The following is a 19,516-nucleotide window of genomic DNA, read 5'->3' on the forward strand; positions in this document are numbered from 1 at the left end:
AACATACAAACTACTTATAACAACCTAAAATGCCCAGTTCAAAATACAATATTCTACCAAATTAAATAAATCACAAAAAACTCTACTGTCGAACGGCAAACCCTGGTAAGGCTAAACAACTGTTTTGATTATATTTGGCCATTATAAAATCCTGTATTAAAGTTCTTACATTTAACCAAAACATTGTTTGGAGGCTGACTTGAACACAGGGATGCATAGCTTTGCTAACATAGCTAAGGTTAAGATTTGTAAACTGAGGTGAATTTCTTTAGGAAACCTTCAGAGTTTGAGAAAGTTAACTAAACTGCTAAGAACAGCCTAAATAGTTAATGCCTACGTTTAGCCAAAACGTTGTTTGGAGGCTGACTTGAACACAGGAATGCATAGCTTCGCTAGCTTAGACTAGCTTAGCTAAGGTTAAGACTTAGAAATAAAAGCGGGATTTTATAATGGCCAAATATATTCAAAACAATTGTCCTGCCTTACCTATGAAATGTAATCCCCCGGGATCTGGTTTGGAGCATACAGCGGTTTGTACAGCTCCAAGCAGCACAAGAGTGAGGCATTTTTATGTACTTCTCTCCATAGACATGTATATGCTTCACGCCACAGCAGAGCCTATCGCAATATGGCGGCGACGTTGACGTACGACGTTGACGTACGATGCAGCATATGTCTCCGAATTGAAAGTCATGTGACCAAACACGTCACATCCGACTGAAGTGAAACTTTGAGAGAATGGATTGGATGTGTCGCCGATCCAATCCATGTACTAATCATTTAAATCGCAGCTTTTTGCGTTCATGTAATCGCACAGACTGACATCACGATTGCGATTAGATTAACCGTGCAGCACTAGAAATGTTGTACAGTTTTGACACCCATCATAAATATTTGGTGCAATAGTTTTGTCTGAATGCTTGTAGTCCACAGAATTTTGTGGAAGTTTTGTTTTAACACGTGAGACCTAGTTTTCTGTGTCCCGTGCATCACATGGCAAGTTTTCATACGGTCATAACAAATTGTGTTTTGTTCTGGTTTGAGTGTGTCAGTCACCCATAACAGAAGCTTTCCACTAAGTGTCAGTATGCTCACAGCTCATTTACCATTTCAGGCAAAACAAGCAATGGGAACACTATTTATTGATGTGCAGGTTGACTATTTCATTTGCAACATAACAGGAGGGTTGCATAATTTTTTTTAGGTGCTTGTGGTTCTCTATTTGTCTGTGTATTATCTTATTTTTGTGTGCGTTTCAGGTTGATGTCCACTTCCAAGCGGCCTCTGAAGGTGTCTGACGAGCGTGTGCACATGTACGTGCAGCAGAGGAACAAGTACCTGTCTGCCGCCATCACTGACTGCGACCATGAGCCCGAGGTGGACCCTTACGCGTTCGAGGACGGGGACGTCAAGTTCTTTTTCCCCAACGAAAAGAAAGACAAAACGGGTCGCGAGCGAGAACCTGGGATAAAACACAAGGTAAACAGGGTTTTATTGTTATTTTTATTATTACTCATTTTTAGTGTGAATGTGTAATTGGTTACAGAAGAATATATAAAAAATGATTTTCATTGTAGAAACCATGTTTAGTATCTCTTAGTAAGGGAACCTTTATAAAAGCTGACCTTACTGCAAGCCTGCGTTTAGTGTGTTTTACAGTTATTCAGTGGAGTAGTACAGTCTTTAATGAGGTATTACTATCGTGAATGGCTTCCCAGAGAGAGCAGAAAGTGCTTTGTGAGAAGTGAAAGCAGCGACAGGCACGTCTACTGATGGTGTCGCACGATTATGGTTGCTGGTAAAACACCCTCTCAAGGTGAGCAGGAGATTTGGATTTAGCACGTTTTAATTTGAGTGTGAGGGGATGGCACCATTGGCAGGCGTGACCATGTCCACAGAGGAGGAGGAGCGATGAAAAGAACACATTCTGCGCCCAGAGGTCTCTCTCTTTGCGCCAGTTCACGCTGTACTTCACATGAGTAACAGTATGATTGAGATGTGAATGTTGTTGTGGTCTTTCTTGATTTATCATGATTGATTTGTTCATGAAGATGCTGTCCTCAAGTCTAGGTTTTCTCACTGGGCTCGTTTTTGGCAAAAGTTGCATGTTTTGAACTGTCTGCACTGCTTTTAGTATAGAATATTTTCCCCCTCATTGTAATACAATGATATTAGAAATACTTTATTTGAAATGCCGCAATCCACTCAATCCCACAACATATAGAAGTAAAAAAACGAAATAAAACAGTAACAGTTTTTAAAAATATCATTGGTTACCAATTGGACCAGTAAATACCTGTAAAAACAATCAGCACCCAGTATCTATAAGTCCATTGAATATTCACTCTAACTGTGTGTGAGATACAATGCCAATTGGTGTTTGGTCGTCACAGAGTTACATATGAAAAGATTTTGGGTGCTGGGGAGGGTGACTTGAAAGGAACGCAAGGTAGTTTTACTGATAAACAAAAAAAGGTAATCCCGGTTTGCTACAGCATTAATTACCCATCAGACTCTGGCTCTCCACCCAAGGACACAGGTATTGATGAGGAGATGCCGTCATTAGCACTCTTTATAGGGTTTGTGTTTTGCTGCTTCGCTGTTGGCTGTGTCCTGGCCCCGTATGGGCAAACAGATTACACTCCACTCATACAGATAATGCCCTGAGGCATAATAAAATCAATGGCTAGAATGTAGCATTCCCTCTCATCGTCGTGTGTGTGTGTGTGTGTGTGTGTGTGTGTGTGTGTGTGTGTGCTTGCGTGCGTGCGTGCACATAACTCTCCCACTATGTCTCATTGCTATTGATGTGACATTGGGGCCTGTTAAAACATGGGAAGGGTTCCTCTGATGCACCCATTATGGCATCTTAATTCTTTCTTTCTTTATTTTATTGTGTGTGTGTGTGAGATGGTAGAAAATAACTGCAGTTGTCTTGGTCAGTGTTTAATTAATTTTTATTCTCTCATATTGTGCCTGATAGAAAAGCACAAATGTATAAAAGACTTTATTTCATTTTTGTCTTCGCTCAGGGTGATGACACTGGATCCGGACCCTCTGACGGTGAGTACACCCCCGTCCCCCCGGTCTTTTCTGTCCCCTCTGTTTTCGCTTTGATCCAGAAGACTTCAGAGATTCAAACCCCACTTACCACCATTGTGTTCCTGAGCAAGACACTTGACCCAGATCCTAACATTCTATCCCATGGGCACTTTCCCTGTCACAACTGGTTTGTAAGTCGCTCTGGATAAGGGCGTTGGATAAAAACCATAAATGTAAATATCTTACGTGACCGGTCAGGTGGGGCAATGGTGGCCTAGCGGTTAAGGAAGCAGCCCTGTAATCAGAAGGTTGCCGGTTCGAATCCTGATCCGCCAAGGTGCCACTGAGCAAAGCACAGTCCCCACACACTGCTCCCCGGGCGCCTGTCATGGCTGCCCACTGCTCACTCAGGGTGATTGGTTAAATGCAGAGGACAAATTTCACTGTGTGCTGTGCCGCTGTGTATCACATGTGACAATCACTTCACTTCACTTGTATTTTCATCCCTTGCTAATCTGAAATGGTTTGTTTTGTGTGTCCCAGATGTGCAACGGGCTGCAGCCCACAGTCGTTCAGCCTCTGCCAGTCTGATCCACGAGAACGATCTGGCTGTGTCCATGGAAGACCTGGACAACCTCTTCAACTCTGATGAAGATGAGCTCACGGTCAGAATTTTGTCTTCTAAACAGTTATAAAAGTTCATCATATAATGAAATATGCTTAGCTTCAGCCATGGGGCTGTGCATCAAACACTAATTGAAAGGCCTGAACAGCATGCAAATAGAGTAAGATACTATGAAGATTGCAAATATCAGTCGGTTTTATTTTTGTTTGGGTCAGGTTCAAAAGGACTTCATCTTTCCTTTTCTCCAATTTGTAATATCTTGGATTTCTTAAATCTGCCTGGGCACAACCTTGTAAAAATATCACAGCTGAAATTGTTCCTGATTGCCAGAACTGTGGAGGAGTTTGCTGCTGTTCCTCTTGCAGCTCATGACATTTTAATAAAATTAATCAATTCGGGAAATTCATTTGGTCTAATTAGATTTGTTTTTGGTGTTTACCTCCACAGCCTGGTGCCAAGAGAGCCATAAATGGAACGGAGGAGAAGTTCGGCAGCAAGGAGGCGAAGCCGGCCACGTTAGATTCTGTTCCCTGCATCAGTAAGTCTCCCTCTAACCTGCAAAAATCCCAAGACACTCAAACACTACTGCTCATAATTTCTTTTCAACTATTCAATATGACAAACCAGGTTCAAATGAGCAAGTGGGCTTACATTTCTCATTTAAAAAATACAATGTTTTTCTTGCTTTGCTTTAGCTTTAATTGCCGCATTGAATATTAATGCTCTAGTTCCATTTTGATAATGGTACTCATGAAGCTGTAGAAAAGACTTAAAGGGGGGGGATTGCATGAATTTTGTACATCACTCGAGCATCCTCTTGAGATCGGCTCACCAGAGAGCTCCTTCAGATTGTGAATGGAGCATCAGACATAATGGTGCCTGGAAAAAAAGGAGCTTGTGTTTCTTGCACTGCGCCCCCTGCTGGTATTTATAATCCCTTAGGTTAATCACAGGTTACTTTTTAATGTTTTATTATTTATCTATTTTTAACCATTTGATTTGTTTTTTTTATTTATTTTTTAAATTCTTTTCAGGCTCGGCTGACCTGCACCAGATGTTTCCCACTCCTCCATCTCTGGAACAGCACATCATGGGCTACTCTCCCATGAACATGGGCAGTAAGGAGTATGGCAGCATGGAGCCTGGAACAGGCATGACCTCTTTGGATGGAGTGTCTGCTCTGGGAGGCCAGTTCAAGATGGAGGTGGAGGAGAGCTTCTGTAGCCCAAAACCATCTGAGATCAAGGTGGGTGTGGGTCATAGGGTTTCCCCCTTTTGTATGTAAGTAAATATTTGAACGTGTACCAATTTTTTTGTCATGATATCTATTGATTTAAAATTAGTCGCACGAATATTAGTAAAACCATTTGATCAGGAAAACTGAAAGCTTCTGATCTAATTCAGTTGTGGCTTTTTAGAATATCATGATTATCAATATGGCAAAATGGATTATGCTGTCCTAGCTTGGCTCTCAATATACCGGCTGAGATTTTTTGGGACCATTTCTTCTTACAAAGGAGTGTCTTCATGCAAGCAATGTTAAGTTTCAGTTCAGATAGGTTTCGTTTCATTAACACAATGCCTGAGGTTACCTGCGCTGCACCCAAATTCAGCCAAATGTTTGCATGCAATGGAATTTCAGTTATTTATTTATTTTTACGTTGTGCCCTTATTGGCATGTAAGATGTTCTAATCTAATCCAATTAACACTCCTTTCCCCACCACGCCTGCAGGACTTCTCCTTTGTGTACAAGCCTGAGCTGTGCCAAGCGTTTGTGGGCTGCTCCATGTTCGCCCCGCTGAAGGTGCTGCCCAGCCAGTGCCTGCCGCCTATCAAACTGCCCGACGAGTGCATGTACCGGCCCAGCTGGACTGTGGGAAAACTGGAGATGCTCAACCCCATGCCTTCAATGACCTTCCTCAACAAGGACAGGTGAGGAAGAGGCTCTCGACGATCTTTCTGTGGCGTTATTTTAAGAAACGGAGGTGGGGGCATGCCTTTGACTCCTCCATCCTTTTTTTTTTTTTTTTTTTTTTTTTTTTTTTCTCCTGGATGTATGAATGAAGTGTTCCTTTTGTCACTTTACATCGGTACAATCTAAATGTTGAAAAAATAAATCTATACATTTATCATTTAACCTCTTCCTGAATGTGCGTATAGAATATTATCTGGTTAGTAATATTGATGTTTTTCCCCATAGCTTATCAGGACAAATGATCACTGTATAAATGACAATAATTTAAATGTGCTTGGTTGATTCCTGCAATATTTGGTTCAGTTTGCCTGCTGACAATAGCAGCCTTTATGATGTCTGGAGCGCTGGAAATGGCTTGCTGTGAAGTAATTATTTACGACTTGGATGCCTTACATCATAGTTGTTTGTTCTTATTGGCGATTTGGTGGCAGAGTGACAGAAGCAGTGTGTGGCCATCGGAATCTCTGAGTGATTTTCCAGTTTTATGTCCCAGTAAAATGCACGGCGCTTACTGAAGTTTATGCTCTAGTTCCTCTTGTAAAACTCACGCAGGGCTCAAATTTATATACATAGCGTGTTTACAGACTGCAGATAGACAAATAATCTGGAAACCTAAAGTCATCCAAACCGAGGGGTCGGCGCTAAAGCCGGCACTAAACTGCGTGGTTTGTCACAGACGGGTCCTTTTTACAAGCGAGTTGGAGCGCTTTAATAACCTACAGCTGGCGCACAAAGCTACCGCTTCCAATGCGGGCGCCCTGGCTGTGCCGAAAGGCCAACAGGATCTCTCTCGCTCTCTCTCCCCCTGTGTGTGGGACAAGCTGTGCTTTCACTTTTCACAGCTGTCTGTCGCCTGCCCGTCCAAAAATAGCTTTCCGCTCATGGAGACTCCTTCAACACGACCCCCCCCTCCCACTTCCTCCCTCTCACTCTCCCCTCAGACAGACGTGCAACACCAGAACCCCAGGCCTTCGCTTGGTCACGTGTGTTTACTTGTTTACACTCTGGCTGTTGGCCTCGGGAGGGAGCTGCTCGCTGTGTGTGAGGAGGGGGGTCTAAAGTTGGGCTGCAGCTCTAAAACATCCTAATAACGGCTGCAGTATGATTCAGACCAGATTCTATTCTTATTTATGTTTAACATGGGAAAAACCCCACTTACTACAGTTGTGTCCTTCAGCAAGACACTTAACCCGGGGTGTCCCTCCAGGGGGACGGTCCCTGCAAATACAGACTGTAAGTCGCTCTGGATAAGAGCTTCTGCTAAATGCCATAAATGTAAACATGCAGTGAAATGTGCTGTCGGGGCAGTGGTGGCCTAGTGGTTAAGGAAGCTGCCCCGTAATCAGAAGGTTGCCGGTTCGAATCCCGATCCGCCAAGATACCACTGAGGTGCCACTGAGCAAAGCACCGTCCCCACACACTGCTCCCCGGGCGCCTGTCATGGCTGCCCACTGCTCACTCAGGGTGATGGGTTAAATGCAGAGGACAAATTTCACTGTGTGCACCGTGTGCTGTGCTGCTGTGTATCACGTGTGACAATCACTTCACTTTCACTGTGTAAGTGTACATTTTTAAACCAGTGGCTGAACGGTACTAGACAGACGGGTTGGGTAAAATGAGACAATGTACAGGAAACACCATAGAAAAAATCTATATTGTTACCATGAATAAAATGTGTAGTGTGGGTGGGAAATGAAGAGAATTCCACAATATGAAAATGTCTTTGTTCCATTCATTTCAGGTATGTGTATTAAAGTACGACTAACATTTTCTTTCTCTGTCTGCAGTAACATCCCCAGTGTGGAACAGGACTACAGCCAGAGCTACACCCCACAGACCCAGACCCCCTTCATCTCCAACAGTGCGCCGCCTAGCAACAGCACCACCACTGGCATCCTGCCCTCACCAGCCACGCCCCGCTTCTCCGCCCCCACGCCCCGCACACCTCGGACCCCACGCACGCCCCGAGGCCCCTCCAGCGTACAGGGCTCGCTCAAATACGAAAACTCGGACCTCTACTCCCCAGCCTCCACCCCCTCCACCTGCCGGCCGCTCAACTCTGTGGAGCCGGCAACGGTGCCCTCCATCCCCGAGGCCCATAGCCTCTACGTCACGCTCATCCTGTCCGAGTCGGTGATGAACCTGTTCAAGGACTGCAACTTCGACAGCTGCTGCATCTGCGTCTGCAACATGAACATCAAGGGCGCCGACGTGGGCATCTACATCAGCGACCCAAACATGGAGGCCCAGTACGCCTGCAGCTGCGGATTCAGTGCCGTCGTCAACCGTCGCTATGGTAACGGCTCCGGCCTCTTTTTGGAGGACGAGCTGGACATCATCGGCCGAGGCTCGGACGTCAGCCGCGAGGCGGAGAAGCGCTTCGAGGCGCTGCGCAGCTCTTCCATCGAGCGAATGGGCACAGGAGCCCTCAGCCGAGAACGAGTCCCGGACGAGATCATCCTGCTCCTGCAGGATCAGTGCACCAACCCCTTCTCCCCCATCTTCGGCCTGGAGGTGGACATCGTCGGAGCCGCCCGGGGCACCACCGGACCCTCCATCCCTCCCTGCGTCCGCGTGGACGAGCGGGACTTCCACAGCGACTGCTACCTGGCACTGGAGCACGGCCGGCAGTTCATGGACAACATGTCCGGGGGGAAGGTCGACGAGACGCTAGTGAAAAGCACGTGTCTTCACCACTGGGCCAAACACAACGGTGAGACGTAGAATTAAAGCAGAGCCGGGTGATGTGGACCCAAAATCATATTTCCGAATTTTTACTTTTTGACCACTGTTGACACAAAGTAAAGCCCGCAACCTAAAGGTCGCATCGCCTCAAAGCAAAACTTTCGCTGCGGGTTGCGGGTGACGCAGGGGTAGTGTGCCAGATGACAAATGGCACGTCACACAGTATATATATAAAGTAAATGTTCTTCAAAATAGACCCGTTACTCAATCCTGCTGAACAGCATACGAATAATTCCAGAAGTTAGACGATGACTTATCTGATGAATCATAATTTCTTCTTTCGTATGTCCGACTCTATTGGCGTGTCCTACCATGAAATGAATAATGGACTTAAATCAGCTCTTTTTTTTTTGTCTGTAGCAGTGGACGTGAGCACGCTCTGCTCTCAGGACGTTTTAAGAGTCTTGCTGTCGCTGCAGCCGGTCCTGCAGGATGCCATTCAGAAGAAGCGGACCGTACGCTCCTGGGGTGTCCAGGGCCCCCTGACCTGGCAGCAGTTCCACAAGATGGCTGGCCGCGGGTCGTACGGTAAGCAAAAGGACGGTGCTGCGAGAGCTCCCGGAAGCTCTTCATTTTGTCTTTCCCCTCCTGACTGCCGTCAGGTAGCTGGGCGCCGAGCCAAGCAGATAAGGCACGAACACACATACTTTTCAGCTTCAGTGTTGGATCAGTCAGTAGTGTTGCAGAAACACTTCACCTCGCTTTCCTTTTCAGAATCTCTTTGCTTTTTTTTTTTTTTTTTTTTTTAACAGTGGCATGAATTAAACAGCTTGAAAGTAATGCAGCTTTGACATCTACGCACACGCTGCTTTTCTGACACTGTTTTTCTGACTGCATATGTGTGTGTGTGAAAATGTAGCCAGATGAAATAGAGCTGTAAGGCCTTGGTAGCCGTGCATTCCTGCCTGTGCAGCGATTTGCATGACACTTTGCCTCATTTGCACATTTATGGCATTTGTCAGACGCCCTTATCCAGAGCAACTTACGATCAGTAGTGACAGGGACAGTCCCTCTGGAGACAGTCTGGGTTAAGTGTCTTGCTCAGGCACATGATGGTTGTAAGTGGGATTTGAACCTGTAACTGTGGTCTCATGTTTTTGTTTGGTGGTGGAGTTTTTATGTATTTTTTAATATGATATTGGTTTAAACCGTCTGTATGAACAATTTGAACAGTAAAATTTGTTCATGATCTCCCTTTTCCTCCCTTTGCTGCAATCCATCCTTTAGGCACGGATGAGTCTCCAGAGCCCCTGCCCATCCCAACGTTCCTGGTTGGGTACGAGTACGATTTCGTGGTGCTTTCGCCTTTCGGCCTACCCTACTGGGAGAAGCTCCTGCTGGATCCTTTTGGCTCCCAGAGGGATGTGGGGTATCTTATTCTCTGTCCAGAGAGTGATGCCCTCCTCAGTGGAGCGAAGAGCTTCTTCAGGGAACTCACAGCAGTCTATGAGGTGTGTGTGTGTGTGTGTGTGTGTGTGTGTGTGTGTGTGTGAGAGCAGACGAACGATAGGACTTTCAAGTAGCGCGGCATGTGTGTACGCTCAACATCAATAAATTTTAATTATTGATTGGGTCTGGGGCCAAGGTGGAGGTGTGTCAGTGTTGCTTTGCTCTGATTGTCCATGTTTGAACTCTAGTAAAATATTGAGCACACACGTATGAATATTTGAGTCTTTCTGCTTCCTGCAGCAAAATTGGTCTTTTAGCACCAGTTGAGGTTTCCTGTGATTGTAGCTTTTATGTATTTATCATACATTTCAATTCCTCTGCGTTTCACAGTCCTGTCGCTTGGGTCAGCACCGGCCCATCTCCAAAGTCCATGCAGACGGCATAGTCAGAGTGGGCATGACTGCTGCCAAGAAACTGTCAGAACAGCCCGTCAATGACTGGTTCCAAAAGGCGGCCAATGGCAGCGGGGACTCCTTTGTCAAACTCAAACTCTTTGCTCAAGTCTGCAGGCATGACCTCGGTATGTTAGCAGCTTCATCTTTTTATTTATTTATTTTTAAATCTTATTATATACAGTTATGTTTGGGATGCTCATTTGTTTTGTGTTTTTCCCCTTCGCATTTCAGCTCCATATCTCGCTGCTCAGTCCCTAGATGCTTCCCTCCTCACTCAGCCAACACCAGCCCCTCCAGCCTCCAGTCAGTCCTCATCCTCACAGTCATCAGGCTCCGCCTCCTCAGCATCGTCTCAAACCACGGCGGTTCCTGGCGGCCCTCCCATTCCCAACAATAGCGTTCCTGGAAACCCATCCACCGGGATGCACCCGGGCACTGCCGGGGGTACCCCATCCTCCTCAGGCCCCCAGGGCAACAGCAGCATGCAGCCTGGCTCCAAACCCGGTTCGTTCACCCCGTTCGGGAGCATGGGGGTACAGGGTGTCAGCTCGCAGACGGGGCCGGTTGGCCAGCAGGCTGCTTCCCAGAATTCTGGCCTCTCTGGAGACTGCTCGTCCAGCAACAACCAGACTCCGGCGCCATCAGAACCACCAGAGAGGTACGTCTCCGAATGAATTTACTAAAAAAAACGTTTCATAAAACGTTCTTTCATCCCAGGTTTGGGGAGTTCTGAAGGGTGTCGATAAGTGACTCCATTGCGATTATGGCCTGCATGTGGCTCCTCCCTAGACTGTGTCGGTGGGTCTAGGGAGGAGCCAAGCGGGATTTGAACCTGGGTCTTCTGGTTCATAGGCGGGTGTGTTACCCACTAGGCTACTACCGCCCTATGTTTATTGCTTGAATGTTATTAATTACATGTAGAAAGGTTGACAGGGTGCGGTGATTGACCCAATAGCGCAAGGGCTTTTGCGATAGATTAGGGGAGCAACTTAATTATTAATACAAGAACAATTAACCACCCTGAGGCTCTCAACCATGCCCAGTTATTTAAAGATTCTTCTAAGGCTAAGCTGTAATAGACATGTTAATGCACCAGAATAGGTCTTTAAAGTTATGGAGACTGAATTATGTGCTTACGACAAGTCAGCGCCTCTCGGCTGCTTGCGTAGTGGGGATGCTACAACAAGGCTGGCATGAGAACGGGCTCAAGTTTCACAATTACACGGACCGCGTCTGTGTCGTTTCTTGCATCTGTGATGTGTTCGTCGCCATCTGTTGTTAAATAAAGAGTGCACATTCAAACCAAAGTGCTGAACATGTTTTTCCTAAGCAGCGGATTTGACTATGGGAGCTGATTCATGAATCAAGAAACCTAATGTGCAGTCAGTTTATCTTTTTAATTGCCGAATACGGTTGTCCCTTTATTTAAAAACTTTAACAGGATTATTTGTTTAAGCAATAAAAATTTAAAGTGAATTTTTAAAGAGGAGCCCAAAGTGTAAAATGAGTCCCATAATCATGTTTTTATGTTTCCTAGCACTATGGAAAAGGAGAAGGTGGGTGTGCCTACTGACGGGGAGTCCCATGCAATCACATACACCCCTGCCATAGTCATCTACATCGTCGACCCGTTCTCGTATGAGGATGCTGAGGGGGGCACCACCCACGCGAGTGTCTGGACCCTGGGTCTGCTGCGCTGCTACCTGGAGATGCTGCAGGGCCTACCTCCACACATCCGCAACTCTGTATTCGTACAGGTCAGAAGACCTGCTCGCGCAAACAAACAGCATTCAGATCACACACTCTGCATGGTATTCATGCAACGTCATTTGATTTGTACATTTATTTATTATTTAGTTATTTATTTTCATTTTAAAGTGATGTTTAATAGACCCCTTTGTTTTTAAGCACTTCTGTATGTATGTGCTCATCATTCACTGTGTAGGAAAATATAGAAATGTAGATATTCAGGTTTAAATGTTGCGTGATTTTTGCCTTCCAGATTATCCCCTGTCAGTACCTGCTCCAGCCGGTGAAGTGCGAGGAGAGGCATATGTACGCACAGCATCTCAAGTCCCTGGCCTTCTCGGTCTTCACCCAGTGCAGGCGCCCCCTGCCTGCATCAACCAACGTCAAGTCCCTGACCGGCTTTGGGCCCGGCCTTGCACTTGACACTGCACTAAAGAGTCCAGAGGTACACACACACTTACACACAACCCAAACCAAGCATTTGATGATAATGAGACCCAACGTCAGCAACTTCAGTTACCGAACAACCAAATACCAAATGTGCTGAAGTCACCTTGGTAGTGCTTTATTGAGCATGATCACTCACGCTTATAAAACTCAGCATTTATGTTCCATATCAAAAGCTTATTGCTTCCTGACTGTTTTAATTGTGGTGTGTGGGTTTTTTTTTTTTGGGGGCCAGAAGCAGGTACAGTGTGTTTTGAGATCCTCTCTAACATGAAATTGTGTGTGGGGAGGAGGAAAAAGAACTGTTCTGCCTTGTCCCCTAGTGGCCTTTAACAGTGTATTGAGCAGAGAAAAGCATCGAGTTGTGGACAATGTTACACTAACCTCCACAGTCCTGGAAATGGACCAAGTGAACCCATAGCCCACAAGTTTTCTTTCCATTATCTGCTTGGGTAGCTGTCTGAGACCCATGTCTCTCCTGCTTGTTCTCCGGCTTGTGTAGTCTGGTAGGGCTTTACTCCTCCACTGAATGACTCCTAGAATCCAATTTTCTCTGCCCGGGTTTATAGAACATTTCCTGCAGCTGCATAACAGGGGAGAACGTGAACCGATCTCATTGGGCTTTGGCTGTCCAATAGGTCACAGCAGTTCTCCTTATGTGAAGGGATTCATGTGTGGATATTTTATATATCCAAACAAACACTTTATTTGTTTACTTATCTACAGATAAAATTTGAAAGTATTTACGAACAGTTTATGAGCTATGTGATTGATACTAAATGTGTAAACCCTGGCATTTCCAGCATTTAAAAAAACAAACAAAAAAGTTACTCCCTCAATGCTATGTATACATTTAAAAAGTCAAATGATTTAATCATTTAAGAAACTTCCAAACATTACATCTTATCCGGTTTTATCTTTTGTATGAGTCACTGCAAATGTACTGACCTTTGACTTCCTGACTGATTTCTGCAGCGGCCAGAGTGTTTAAGGCTCTACACGCCTCCTTTCATCTTGGCTCCAGTCAAAGACAAGCAGACAGAGCTGGGCGAGACGTTTGGCGAAGCATCGCAGAAGTACAACGTGCTGTTTGTGGGCTACTGCTTATCACATGACCAGCGGTGGCTGCTGGCAACCTGCACAGACCTCTATGGAGAACTGCTGGAGACATGCATCATCAATATTGATGTGCCAAACAGGTCAGCAATTAAATCTCGTACTAAATATTTAAGTTTGGTACGACCACATTTGTTGTATTGTCCGTATTTCCCCCCCCCCCCCCCACATTTTCTTCTTTTGTGTGTTCCACTCTGCTCAGGGCGAGGAGGAAAAAGGGCTCTGCTCGAAGGCTGGGCTTGCAGAAACTCTGGGAGTGGTGTCTGGGCCTGGTTCAAATGACGTCGGTGCCCTGGAGAATTGTGATTGGCCGCCTTGGCCGAATTGGACACGGCGAGTTAAGAGGTATTAATAGTCTGAAATAGACGTAGAACGTGTTTGTAATTGCCGATGTTATTGCGGTGCATTCAACAACCAGATTCACACGTTTATTATACACTTCACAGCAGTAATTCTGTGGTAAGAAGAACTTATTTTGCTCTGGCGTAGTTATCCTAAGTGATTATAGCCACAGCAGACAGTTATTGGATTGAAATAATATATTTTGGCAATTGTAATTCTGGGAAGCACTATAATGCTGCAAAGACGGCATTCAAGTGAGCAGTCCTTGGTGGAACCAAAGAAACCAAAAAAAAAAACATACTGTACTATGTGCTTGCTTAACAAATTGTATGCATTAGGCTAGTGGAGTTTATTTCCTTTCTTGACTGAAAAAGGAACGAGGCGTTTCTGCTCTCAGCAGTCCTTGAGTCGCGTGTGACTCAGGTTTGCTAAACATGAGTAAAGTCGGAGCGTGTTCACAACACCACTTCATCACCTTCGCACGACAGACGCGATCATACAGTAGTAATTTAGTGCCGACTGTGAAGGCGTCCTCCCTCTCTTTAAAATATAACTCATCTGCAGGATGATCTGCCGTGTGTAAATGTCTCATGACTCATCTGCTGCCCCCCCCCCCCCCTCTCTTTCATCTCCTAATTCATCCCCTTCTACCCCCTCGCCTTGCTGCTTTTTGTCCCCGTCACCCCCATCCTCCTCTCCCTCAGACTGGAGTATTCTGCTGAGCCGGAGGAATCTGCAGTCTCTAAGCCGTCGTCTGAAGGACATGTGCAGGATGTGTGGCATCTCTTCAGCAGACACTCCCGGCATCCTCAGCGCCTGTCTGGTTGCCATGGAACCCCAGGGCTCCTTTGTCATCATGCCAGGTAGCTTCCCCCCATGCCCCCCCTCCCTCCCTGCACGTTTGTTTGTCCCAGCCCCGTCAGCTTGTGAGTTCTTGGGATTGATGAGGGCGGTGTATCATAATGCATGGAGCTCCTGTCCTGTCCTGATGTACGACTGGCAGGCCCGAGAAGAAAGCAGCTGTAAAATACCCTTTCAGGAGGACATTGATTTTCCATCTGATGGGATTTCTATTGAAGATCATTCGGTTTATTTTGAGAGGTGATGGATTATCTGTCTTCCACTCAGGTGGATTTAATTTTCTTAAAATGGGGTTAGACACTCTTTCTCAAAAGATTTGTTTGATATGCAGGAATTTAATTGTACACTCTAGAATCAAGTAGCAGTTAATAACATATTAGCATAATTTAATATCAATGAGGACTTTTTTTTTTTTTTTTTTTTTCCCTCCTTTAGATATTCACAGGATATTCTTTTTAACTATAAAAACTATTTTCAATAACACTGGAGTCTCCTCCCCTTATAGACTCTGTGTCTACGGGCTCAGTATTTGGCCGCAGCACTACTCTCAACATGCAGACGTCACAGCTCAGCACCCCTCAGGACACGTCCTGCACGCACATCTTGGTGTTCCCCACCTCTGCCTTCGTGCAGGTGGCAACATCCACTGAGGACATCCCCTTCAACTCCATCAATGGTGAGCATCTTGTGTATAAACAGTGCCCCCCGGGCGCCTTTCATGGCTGCCCTCTGTTTACTTAGGTAATGGACTAAATGCAAAGGACACATTTTGTGGTCATTGTGTGCTGTGCTGCCGTGCATCATAATGACTATCACTTTCACTTTATTACATTGTTCCCGCCTCCACGCCGTTCTTGTGCAATGGCTGTAATTTCATGCTTCTACCTCTGGCTTCTCCGTAGATGGTCCAGATACTATTGGGATTTTTGACCTGCTGGACCAGGAGAACGATCTGGTTGACTCTGACATAATCAACATCCTTCCCGCCTCCCCCACCACCTCCCCAGTGCATTCCCCAGGCTCCCAGTACCACCACGGTGGAGACAGCAGCAAGGTAGGTGTCTGTAGGGGATGATTCATGTGTCCTGTGGTACAGGGCTCTTCAAACCAGACCCTCCACCATTTAGTGTGCTGTTTAAGCTTTACAGTCTGGTTTTTAGCTCCTCCATGTAGCCTATTTAACAGTTATTGCTTCAGACTTCAGGCAGACATAATGGTGACCAATGTAGTGCACGATATTGTATTGTATTTTTTGGTTTAATTCTATATGTTTTTGGACTACTCAGGGCCAAAGTACTGACAGGATGGAGTCACATGAAGAAGCCCCCAACATCCTCCAGCAGCCTCTGGCACTCGGCTACTTTGTGTCAACGGCCAAAGCAGGACCACTGCCCGACTGGTTCTGGTCTGCCTGTCCGCAAGCACAGAACCAGTGTCCCCTCTTTCTTAAGGTAACCTGTGACCCCCCTGACCCCTTGGTGTAATCCTTTAACTCTTATTAGACCCTTACTTCTCAGATTGGTGGTACTCAGACACTCTCTACTAGTCTGAAGTTTACACATGTTCTGTGTGTGAGAAGTCATTACATAATTTAAAGGACCACAAATAAAGTATTGAAAGTTTAACTTGGTGCATTTTTGACTATTGACTGTGGTTCATGGTCAATTATAAACAATATTCATATGATTTAATATAATTGCTTCCTTTTGAAAGCTAGTTCAATAGACCTATGCTGCTATATTTTATGGCAAGCTAAAATGGTAGTATTTTCTGAGTCAGTACTCATTGTGAAAAGTTTGAGAACTGCAGTGTTGATGGCAGACAAGTGGAAGGAAGACTATTAATTTTGAGATTTAGAGCTGGTTAAAGAAGGAAATGTGCTCTGTTGTATATAATTCTGGTTAAGAGCAGTCATAGAAATGCTGTGCCATTTGTAAAACCAGGCCCACGTAAAAAAGCTGCAACGTCATGGATTAGCTGCGAGCCGGATGACTGGCGTGTAGGTTCTCGGTGCTTATTCACCGGTTTCCGTGACAACAACTCGTGGTACCCTTTTCTCCGGTCACATGCCTCGTGCATAATTGATGGGCTCTCTGGCAGGCAGGGCTTTAATAATTCAGTCGTCTCCCTGATTGGCTCGGACGCGGAGACTGACTCTGAGAGACAGCGGGGCTGCATGTTAGCGACTGTGGAGTAATGCTCAGTGCCACCGACTTTTCTGCCTGCAGTAGTTACTAAAGTTTTCACTCTCTTTGCTATCGGAGAGACTGCCACCATTTGCCAGTAAAATGGACGAATGATACTAGCTTGCATGTGTGATTTGGGGATTCATTTCATTATTGATTGCCTACTGCCACAGACAGACATGGAAAAATCTTTTTGATTGTACAATTTTTTTTGGAAAGGTTTGGATTGTGCACAGCGTATTATTTATTTATCTATCTATTTACTTTAAATGTTTTCATTTTAAGGTATTCATGTATCCACAGTCAAATGTATACACACTTAACCAATTAAAATTGCTTTTGAAGTAAGGGAATTCCAAAAAGTTGTAAACATTTTAAATTGTATCCTGAGTTCAGCAGGCAGATACAAAAAAAAAAAAAAAAAAAAAAAGTATTTCAGTGGTCATTTTTGCAATATTTAAAAGCTCTCCCTAAAACACCATGAGTTTACAAATTTAATATTATTATTTTTAAATCTGTCCTGAGTTTACCATGTGACACATGAATGTCGTTTTGTAAAGTGAATGTTTTTCATATTGCTGTTCTTGAACTTTGTCCTCCTTTTCTTTCTCAGGCCTCCCTGCACCTCCACGTGTCTTCAGTGCAATCAGACGAGCTGCTCCACAGCAAACACACCCACCCGCTTGACTCCAGTCAGACCTCAGACGTGCTCAGGTGCACAATCACTGCTTGTCATTTAAATACAGACTGACTTTTTTTGAAGGCCCTGCATGTTTGAGTGGCTCTTGTCTAACCTGCCCTTTTTCCTCCTCCATCCCCCCCAGATTCGTGCTGGAGCAGTACAACGCCCTCTCCTGGCTGACCTGTGACCCTGCCACCCAGGACCGCCGCTCCTGCTTGCCTATTCACTTTGTGGTGCTCAACCAGATGTACAACTTCATCATGAACATGTTATAATGCATTATAGAGCCCACGTGGCCGGGCAGGACTGGGCATTCAGGGAAGGATTGATATAAAGGAAGACGAGGATTTGTGAACGGATGGAGGAGATGAACATGAGCAATCTCCAACAGATGATTACAGTGCTGGACTTTATATGCGAAAGTCTGAAAGAACCGACTGGCCTCTGCATTCCTGTGGCTCAAAACCATTGTAGGAGCTCAGTCTATCGATGTCAGTGACACACAGATACATAGATTATATATATATATATAATCTATATTATTATTATAAATATATACATACACACACTCACACAGGCGACAGGGAAAGAATGAGTTTACCGGACATGGATCTGGCTTTGGAGGTGGAGAGAATAACCCCCGGAGCCGTTGTGATGGAAAACAAGAGCTTGTGAAGGATCCTGGCCGCCATCGTTATCACCATGGTAACGTCAGAAATGGCCAGTCCATGGCTTGTGTGTCTAAAGCATTGGAGGAAAAGGGACATCATAATCTACCAACAATAGAATGAATTCTGAGTTTTCAATGCCTGAAATTCCCGGTTTCTTTGGATGAAACGATAATCCAAGTGAATCACCTGCATCGGTCTTATTTATTGTAAGTTTTTAAATGTATAATTTGTCTTATTTCTTAACCTCTTTTATATATAAAAATTCTAGAAGGTTTATATTGCCTTCATGCTTTAAAGCAATTGGTCTAAAATATACGTAATCGTCTTAATTAAAAAATAAAAAAACACAAACAAAAAAAAACCCAAGAAAAATGAAATAAAGTTGCAGTAGGTTGCTTTTAGAATATTATTTTTTGTAAGGGAGACAGAATATTTGTATTGTCACAATGTACAGAAGATCTAGGTCTGGGCGGGGAGAATCGGTCCATGCCTTGGTGCGGGGGTGGCGGGGGGGGTGGGGGGTTGATTCACAGCCTAGCTGTTTGCTGAGGAGGACTTGTACAGCAATGAAGTTCACTGTGTTGAAAATAAAGAGGTACATTGTCGTATATAGTATTTTATACCACACATTTAGACACAAAAACGGAAAAAAAAACTGCAATATATAAATAATTATATATGAATTTTCGTGCCAGCAATGGGTGGTGCGGCTTCTGTTTTAGGAATAAAGTGCGTCAACTTGATTGAACCCTGTGGATTTATTAATGAATTTTTTTTTTTTTTTTTGTGTGTGTGTGTGTGTGTGTGTGTGTGTGTGTTTTTTTTTTTTTTTTTTAACATTTCTTTTAGGAGGGCAAATGTAGAACTTAAGGCGAGTGCATGATTGGAGTAAGGGGTTTTGCCAGCATAATCAGTCTGAATAGGAGTGACATTTTATTGTCTCATACACTCGCTCACCTCCCCCCACTGACCCCCATTTCTGAGTGAAACCTGCAGCATTTAGACCAACTTCATTTTACTAAAGTAAATGTGTGTTGTGAATGGAACTAAGCCAGGTATGGGTGCTTTGTTGGATATGCAGTGTTTTGTGCACAGAGGAAGATCGACATCTCCTGTATCTTACTCTGTTCAGAATAAACCTGTATGCTGAGCCTTAAAGACCCTCGGACTTCTTTTTATGTCACTGGTCTTTTCCATATTTACCTCCATTTACTCCCAGAGAGCTTGACT

The 19,516-nt window shown here is 44.8% G+C and overlaps 1 protein-coding gene across 1 annotated transcript in view; it reads left to right on the forward strand.

The window, feature by feature from the left end:
• med13a (mediator complex subunit 13a) overlaps positions 1-17,999 on the forward strand; it is a 48,480-nt gene extending 30,481 nt beyond the window's left edge. Inside the window, exons 10-30 of the mRNA XM_028984279.1 lie at positions 1,260-1,479; positions 3,033-3,063; positions 3,586-3,707; positions 4,115-4,205; positions 4,702-4,913; positions 5,401-5,600; positions 7,431-8,356; positions 8,749-8,916; positions 9,616-9,839; positions 10,168-10,357; positions 10,464-10,890; positions 11,770-11,989; positions 12,235-12,426; positions 13,404-13,627; positions 13,747-13,889; positions 14,591-14,749; positions 15,253-15,423; positions 15,650-15,801; positions 16,034-16,198; positions 17,547-17,647; positions 17,758-17,999. Coding sequence (XP_028840112.1) covers positions 1,260-1,479; positions 3,033-3,063; positions 3,586-3,707; positions 4,115-4,205; positions 4,702-4,913; positions 5,401-5,600; positions 7,431-8,356; positions 8,749-8,916; positions 9,616-9,839; positions 10,168-10,357; positions 10,464-10,890; positions 11,770-11,989; positions 12,235-12,426; positions 13,404-13,627; positions 13,747-13,889; positions 14,591-14,749; positions 15,253-15,423; positions 15,650-15,801; positions 16,034-16,198; positions 17,547-17,647; positions 17,758-17,890 — 4,471 coding nt within the window. The 3' untranslated portion in view covers positions 17,891-17,999. The remainder of the gene's footprint in view (positions 1-1,259; positions 1,480-3,032; positions 3,064-3,585; positions 3,708-4,114; positions 4,206-4,701; positions 4,914-5,400; positions 5,601-7,430; positions 8,357-8,748; positions 8,917-9,615; positions 9,840-10,167; positions 10,358-10,463; positions 10,891-11,769; positions 11,990-12,234; positions 12,427-13,403; positions 13,628-13,746; positions 13,890-14,590; positions 14,750-15,252; positions 15,424-15,649; positions 15,802-16,033; positions 16,199-17,546; positions 17,648-17,757) is intronic.
• The last annotated feature ends 1,517 nt before the right edge of the window (positions 18,000-19,516 follow it).

Source organism: Denticeps clupeoides, chromosome 6, assembly GCF_900700375.1.
Source record: "Denticeps clupeoides chromosome 6, fDenClu1.1, whole genome shotgun sequence".
Lineage (NCBI taxonomy): Eukaryota > Metazoa > Chordata > Actinopteri > Clupeiformes > Denticipitidae > Denticeps > Denticeps clupeoides.